At 41.5% G+C, this 8,453-nt stretch overlaps 1 protein-coding gene across 1 annotated transcript in view; it reads left to right on the plus strand.

Moving 5' to 3' along the window:
• The first annotated feature begins 5,283 nt into the window (after positions 1-5,283).
• The window catches only part of ehd4 (EH-domain containing 4), a 22,403-nt gene continuing 19,233 nt past the window's right edge, over positions 5,284-8,453 (plus strand). The window contains exon 1 of the mRNA XM_031847879.1: positions 5,284-5,736. Coding sequence (XP_031703739.1) covers positions 5,507-5,736 — 230 coding nt within the window. The 5' untranslated portion in view covers positions 5,284-5,506. The remainder of the gene's footprint in view (positions 5,737-8,453) is intronic.

An 8,453-nucleotide genomic window follows, 5' to 3' on the forward strand; every position in this document is an offset into this window, starting at 1 on the left:
AGCTGTGAAAAGGATTGTTCATAAACCATAATTGCTCACTATCTCATCAGACTTTGGACTACCCTTGCGAGGTGCCACAAGGTTGAACATACGCAGATTAAAATATCAAAATACTCCCTGTTTGCCAAGTTGCCTTTCGACTTTACCATTGTTAGTAAGATCAACCTATTTTATAACAACAGCAATTAAACTGCCACATAAATCTGACTTTTAATTGTTTCTAGAATTAATTTTCTTAAGTAATATTCTCAATATCTTCCACAAAAGCCCAATAAACTTAGGAAAATTGCATGACCCTGGCCTGCAGACCAGATTGGGCTTGTAGCAGTTACACAATCATTTTATGAAGTTTCACTAGAGCACACCCTGGGTGTCATAAAGATAAACCCACTGAAACTTAGGCAACAAGAACTGGAGCATCCATTTATGAAACCTCCACCATGTTTCTCAACTGTTTCCACTTTCCATGATCACAAGCGTAACATAACTTCTTAACTCCCCGACGTCCTGCTGATGCATTGCTTCCACTTTGAGTTCCAAACTTTGGAGGCTTTTTATGTTTAGTGTATATTTGTTTTGGTATCTACTGGTTAACTGTTCAAATCACAGACAGAGTTCAACTCTTGAATCACGTCTTCAGCATTTTCCAGAACACAAGCGATACCTGCCACCATGACTCACAATGTTTGAACTCAAGTTAGTTTAACATCAGTGAAATCATGGAGGCAGACGTCAGCATGACCTCTTAAGAGGGGCTTTCTCCTTGGACTTCCTCTTCCTTTCGACACAAGATGGCGTCTGTATCAGCGAGCACATTTTATGGAAAGTCAAAGGGTAAGTCAAATATTGTTTAGTTATTGTTTTTTTACTATGATATTCATATATTTTCTTGTTTATTAACATGTCAGGAATGATATATTTAGTTCTGAAAGCACTTCAGTTATTTGGTTTTTGAAATAATAGTAATTTTATGAATGTCAATTATAGTGGACACCAGGACCAGATTAATGTATTTGATGACTCAACATTGTTGTAGGAGACAGAACCCAAGCAGAAAGGATTCTGTACCGGATAGTTGAGGGAGAGTCAGATTTGGAGCTTTCAGATGATTAGAGAGATGAGGATGAGTGTGAGCCTGGTGAAGAAGAAGAAGAATGCGACGATACAGGAGGCTCAGATGATACAGACACAGAGACAGACAGGGATGAGCAGGAAAGACGTCGTCCTCTGTGGGCCAGGAGTAGCACGTAGGCCTATGTTTTATCCCAATGATGCACTACGACCTGACTGCATATAATCCAAATAGATTTGTGTGAGGTTTAATTATTATTCCTGTTATTACCTTTCATTTATTGGTGTTATTTTCCATCATAATAGATTCACACCTGTGCTACCTGGGCTTCCTGACTGTCAAGATGACTCTACGACCCGTGCAGACTGGAGTCCAATTCAGTACTTTTCCCAGTACATTGACAACAAAGTCTCTGAAGATTTGGCAGCATTCACAAATCAAAGAGAGCTGCAAACTAGAGGAGTGGCTCTGAATACTAGTCCACAAGAAATTAAGATCTTCTTTGGCATATCAGTCCACATGGCCTGCCTTGGCTACCCCAGAATTAGAATGTATTGGGTCAAAAAAACAAAAGTGCCAGTTATAAGCAGCAAAATGGCAAGGGATAGGTTCTTCAAGCTGAGAAGCTCACTCAAGATTGTGGATGACCTGGATGTAACAGAGGAAACAAAGGAGGCAGACATTCTTTGGAGAGTCAGGCCATTACTTGACCGTGTGAGGCAAGGCTGTCTCAGCCTTACAAAGTCTGAGAAGGTCTGCATTGATGAGCAAATCATCCCTTTCACAGGCCACTGTCCAGTCAGGCAATATGTTCCAGGCAAGCCAAACCCAACTGGCCTAAAGGTCTTTGTTCTTGTCCTTGCTTCTCCAAATGGCCTGATGCTGGATTTCGAAGTGTACCAAGGGAAGAAGACATTCAGCGGCCAAAGATTGGGCGTTGGAGCAGCATCAGTCCTACGCATGGTTGAATCTGTTCCCACAGGAACTCACCTATTCTTTGACCGATACTTCACAACAATCGATCTCATGGATGCATTGCTGGCAAAGGGCCTTCCAGAAACTGGAACCATAATGAAGAACCGAGTCTCAAAACCGTGCCAGCTGCCAGGACACAAGCAGTTGTGAAAAGAGGGGAGAGGAGCATCAGTGTCTGTGGTCAGAAAGAGTCCTGAGCTGGCAATCACGAAATGGTTCGACAACAAACCAGTGCTGATGGCTTCCACTGTACATGGGAAAGATCCTGAAGATATCTGCGCCAGATGGTCCAAGAAAGAAAAAGTCCATGTCCATGTGGGAAGACCAGCAGTGATCAGACAATGACAACATGGGTGGTGTGGACCTATGTGACCGAATGCTGAGCTTTTATCGCATGTCAAGCAGGACCAAGAACTGGACATTGCGTGTGATTATTCACTTCTTTGACGTTGCCATCACAAACTCCTGGATCCAATACAAGTCTGACAGCAAAGCGCTTAACCGACCAGCGAAGAACACCCAACAGTACTTGGACTTCAAATTACACCTGGCTGAAGAGCTGTTGGATTGTCCAGAGCTTGATGACAGCGGTGAAGACAGTGAAGAAGAGTATGAGCCACCAACCAAAATGAGGATCCCACAACCAGAGCCATCTGTGCTTAGACTTGGAGCCAGGCACATGCCAGAGATGATGGATACCAAGCATGCAGAACGATGCAGAAATAAGGGCTGCAGAAGCAAGACGTACATGAGGTGTACCAAATGCAAGATGTTCCTCTGCATCACCAAAAAGAGAAAATGCTTCCAGGATTATCACCGCTAAAAATAAAACATGCTAAAGAAGAAATGAAGAACAATAGTATGGAAGCCCATTTCCGCCACTGTGAGGAAAAAAATAAAGGTCCTGTTATCTAGAAATTTCGACTTACTATCTCATAATTTCGATTTACTATCTCATAATGAGATTACTTACTATCTCAGTAAATCGAAATTATGAGATAGTAAGTCGAAATTATGAGATAGTAAGTAAAAATTTTGAGATGGTAAGTCGAAATTCCGAGATAGTAAGTAGAAATTTCGAGTTAACAGGGCCTTTATTTTTTCCTCACAGTGGCGGAAATGGGATTCCATACAATAAAGAATGATGAACAAAAGTAGATTGGTTTAGGTAAATATCTGTTCTAATTTAGTTCTACTGTTCACTCTTCAAATAATCCATCTTCAAATGGATGAATGATTTTGTTTTTTAATCAAGTTGAATGTATTATTGGTTTAATATCACTCTACAGCCATAATTTGTTAATTTTGTTATCTTCTATATTTGGCTGTCTTTTCACACTAAAATGGTCCTGTGGTCCACTACAGTGGACATGCTGTAAAATTAAAAATTAAAATAATTTTTGAAAAGTCTAAATTATAAGATTTTTTTTAACTCTAAGTAGGTAGGAAATCACAAAAAATAAGAAGTTGGAAGACACTCCTTAAGCCGCGCTGCAGTCGTAATGCACAATCCGGCCTTTCTGATCAGTTTTCCTACAGACTGATGCTGACTACTTAAGTACATCTAACTGGGAGAATTAGGGACTTATAGCAAATAAATGCATAAGGGATTCTTTTGTTTAGGATGGAAAATTGATTATTGTAATAATCTTTTCACCAAAATCATGAGAGTCTTACTGTTTTGGGCATCTTGGCTCTGGTTGGTGGACGAGGTCCAGCAGAAGAAAGTGTTTCCCAGGTAGACCGAGGCTGCAGTGGTCGACTCCCAGCAGGATCTCCACCTGATAAAGAACGCAGCTCCGCTCTCGCCGGCAGACTCAAAGGCAGGGCTTGTGTCCTTTGAACTCGGCTGTAGAACACTCAAAGTGACGTGGGAGGTTCAACTTGGCTACTATCACACAAACGGACAGACTTACCTCCAGTGTGACCATCTGGCAGGGCGAGACACACGGCTCCACCTAAAGTCAATCACCTTATCTTATATTCGTAGGATTTTTACTTGAAACAGTATTTTTGTACAGTCAAGAAATATTCTGCATTAAATAAAAGTCCTGCATTCACAATTTTACTGAAGTAAAACTACAGAAGTATCAAAGTACTGTGAAAGTACCAGACGTTAAAGTACTCATTATGCAGAATGGCCCATTTCAGAATGACATACATTATATTATTGCATTATAATCATTGATGCATTAATGTGTACATCACTTCAATGTCGCAGCTGGTAAAGGAGCCGCTAATTTTAATCACTTTATAATTTATACCGCCTGGTAGTTTAGCTCTTATCTGATCTTAATAATATATAATAATGTATTTGTTGATTGTATTTTGTATTACTAATCTTAATCAGAGTAACTTAAGGTGTCGAATGAATGTAGTGAAAGTACAATATCTCCCTCTGAAATAATACCAACGTGACGGCAAATCCCTGGGACTCTGTCGCCATTCTGTGTGGCGTCTTCATGGCTCTCTTCAAGGCTGCAAATTTTGCCAAACTCACGATTCAGTGGATAATCAGAATGCGTAAGAGGCATCTGAGGAACAAAACTCGGGAACTGAACCATATAAACTGAAACGTTTTGCAGAAAAACACTGATGACACAATCTGACAAGATCCGAATCATCCAAGTGGGTTTTATTTTCACAAGACTGTGATTTTTTTTTTAGGTCAATACTTAATAATCTTTTAATGATTGGTAAATATTCTCCACACTAGGGAATGTTTATTGATAACATGTTTTATAGATACAGGGATATGCTCTAACTGAATACTATGATGGATTAATCATTTACCCTCCATGCAGTGTGTGTGTGGAGCGCTGTGGTACAGAGACGGTGTGGTGGTGTAATGCTGGGCTTCATCCAGCAGGGGGCGCTACAGGACACGTGATGAAGATGACGATGACGATGATGCAGACACACATTTATTTATTTAAGAAAGCAAACCAGTTTAAAGAGAAACACATTTTCTATCGTCTCTTGTTCTTCGTTATTCATTGATTTCATATTGATTGTGAGAGTTACTTCTTTACCTCCGAAATAATAATAATTATTATTATTTTATGTTTATTGAGAACTTCATTCACAAATTACCAAATTATGAATCTGTAGCGTACAAGTGTTCACACTCCAGCGATCAGCTGATGTGGCTGCCTGTGCGTCCGTTAGGCTGCGTCACAGGAGGCGAAGGGCGGTGCCCCCCCCCTCCCCCCTCCCCCAGGTAGGGCGCACCAGCAGCGGTCACGTCACCACAAACACGCGCACAGAGGAGGCAGTGTATGCAGAGCAGCGGAGACTCCCAAGGTGCCAAACACACACGCACACACTCACAAACTCACACTCACTTTCCTCCGCCTCCTTAGTCTGGAGGAGGAACGACGGAGCGAGAAGGAGCCGAAAACATCCCGGAACATTTGGAAACATCGAAACAGGGAAGTTGCGGAGCGCGTGAGCAGCAGCATGTTCAGCTGGGTGAAACAGGAGCAAGGTGGACGCAACAAGGACGGAGAGATGTACCAGACGGTGACGGAGGGGCTGCAGAGCCTCTACCTGAAGAAGCTGCTGCCGCTGGAGGAGACCTACCTCTTCCATGACTTCCACTCTCCGGCCCTGGAGGCCGCCGACTTCCAGAGCAAGCCCATGGTGTTGCTGGTAGGCCAGTACTCCACCGGGAAGACCACCTTCATCAGGTGAGCGCGCGCCCCGCCTCGTACAGTCCGTATCATGAGTTCTAGAGCAGAGGTCTTCAACAGGGGGTCCGCGAAACTTTTGGTTGATTAGACAATTTTTTATTTTTTTTAATAATTTTTTTGTTTTCCAATCATGAATCTGTCTATTATTTTAATAGTTCAGTATAGTATGCAAGATAACAAGTATGTTTATGCATGGCAGTGGCACTAATAGGCCATCACTCATTTTCGTTTCCACATTCATGTTCAAAATGAAAACATCAGTTTGAATAGCTTGTGTGCATAATTATCATGCTATTGACAGACAATGTTGATGTTGGCATTGGTATCAGTTGACAAGGTCTGTTTATAAATGGCAGTGGCACGGCCGCCCTACTCACTGCACCTTGCACATGTTTAAAATAAAAACATGAATATATGAACCTGTGTATTATTTGAATAGCTTAGTATTGAATGCACAATAAAGAGGTATGTTTATACATGGCACTAGGCCCAGTTTAATATAAAACACAATTTTATACAATATATATAGTCGGGGGTCCCTGCTCCATCTCTATCAGTTTGGGGGTCCTTGGCCTGAAAAACGTTGAAGACCCCTGTTCTAGAGAGTTCCTCTGCATGTGGAGAAGCAGCTTCATCAGGTCACACTAGTCCCGGTCTCTGGTCCTGTAGACCTGTACAGTGAAGCTCTCTTCTCCTCAGGTGTGCTTCAGAGTGTCAGCACAAACATCTGAGGAGGCAGACTCGCGTGTCAGGTTTCTGGAGAATTCGGCGAACATAAAATCCAACAAGACCGATTCTTTTATTTTTTATTTTATTTGAGTTAAGTTCTGTGTTCCTTCACTGCGCGGATGGAAGCCACATAAACACTTCAAAGATCATTAAAAGACACAAAGTTGACCTTCTGTAGTTGATGCCGAAGTGGATAATGTAACGGTAGTATGTACAGCATGTCTCTAGTCTTTCTCTATAAAATGCAGAGCTTTGCTAAATAACACGAAGGTCTTAATAAAGACACTTCTTAAACGCACTTTGGCATTATGTCCCCTTCAGGGCGTTGAAGGTATTTCACTCTGAGGACACATTTGAAACAGTCTGCATGTGTTTACTGACTACCTGACATGTGGGCTGTTGTCTCTAAAATGTGCCTTTATTGTGAAAGCCTGAGCACCAGCTGAGGCTCATGGGAAGTGTAGTGCTGTTAACAGCCTGTCAGACGTGTGGGGTGAAGGTGTCCTGGATGTGATGACGACATCCTTTCGGTGTCACTGATCTGCTATTGTTCTGTGTATTTACACGACCTTTCGTCATGCTGCTGCTCCGGCAGACGCTTCTGATATTTCCTGCACTTTTTAGTTGTTGTTGAAGATGAGAGGTCTGATGGGGTCCTGCAGCAGGCCTGTGGGGGGTTTGCATCCTGCTTCTATGTGCTGACCTTTGTTTTAAACCAGGAAATCGTTCATGTACATATTGAAATGCTGTAGTGAGTGCATGGCCTCCACACGGTAACATGTTTGATTAATAAGATGATTAACACATAAAAGCACTACATTCAGAGTGTTGGTCACTCGTTGGTGTCTTATTGTGTCATGAGTACAACGTGATGAACCAGAACCACAGCACATTAAAACAGTGAAAGAACTTCAACAATCAACGTTTCAGACCTCCGCTGTCTGCAAGAACATTCATAAACCACTGACAAACATTTACTATCTAGAACAATCAGAGTGAATACTAAATACTTTCTCCTTCTTTTGCAGGATTTTGAGACAAAGTTAACAAACAAAATGAAATGAAAATACATTTTTTGTTTATTTGTACACCCGAGTGTTTCAGGGTGTTTTTGTTGAACCATTAAATGCACAATATGTCATTTTTAAATGATAGTGTATCGATATGTCCACGACTACATTCGACACATTAACAAAAATTCTGTTTTAAACGGATATAAAATTGCCTCGAATCCCTGTGTGACAAACAACCCCCTCCTCCGCTCCTGTTACGCTAGATATCGCTAACTATTACCTATAAAATACCTATAATATTACCTCTTATATACCTATAATATTACCTCTTATATAGGTATATAATATTACCTCTTATATACCTATAACATACCTATTCTAAGGTCAGTGACCTCCCGGCCTGTCACATGACCCGGCCAAAATCACAAGCAAACGGCCGTGACCCCGACACGTGATGGATGTAGCAGTGTAGTGCCCAGGACTTACTGTACGTATCAATACACAGCTCTAATGCTAACGTTAGCTCAGCTTGTTCCTCTGATAACTTAAGATCCAGACGTCTGATGCTAACGTTAGCTCAGCTTGTTCCTTTGATAACTTAAGATCCAGACGTCTGATGCTAACGTTAGCTCAGCTTGTTTCTTTGATAACTTAAGATCCAGACGTCTGATGCTAACGTTAGCTCAGCTTATTCCTCTGATAACTTAAGATCCAGATGTCTGATGCTAACGTTAGCTCAGCTTATTCCTCTGATAACTTAAGATCCAGACTTCATAATAATAACCGTCATTTTCTAACCAACCTAGGCAAAAGAAAAATAGAGACTTTTTATCCATAAAAGCTGCATGTTAGACCCATGACCTCAGTTCTAGTTAATCCTGGTGTTTTTAGCCTGGAGGCTGGTACGTAGTCATGAGTTAAAGAGCTGATCCACACACACACACACACACACACACACACACACACACACAC

The sequence above is a fragment of the Anarrhichthys ocellatus genome, unplaced genomic scaffold (assembly GCF_004355925.1).
Source record: "Anarrhichthys ocellatus isolate YVR2014 unplaced genomic scaffold, GSC_Weel_1.0 scaffold7, whole genome shotgun sequence".
Classification (NCBI taxonomy): Eukaryota; Metazoa; Chordata; class Actinopteri; order Perciformes; family Anarhichadidae; genus Anarrhichthys; species Anarrhichthys ocellatus.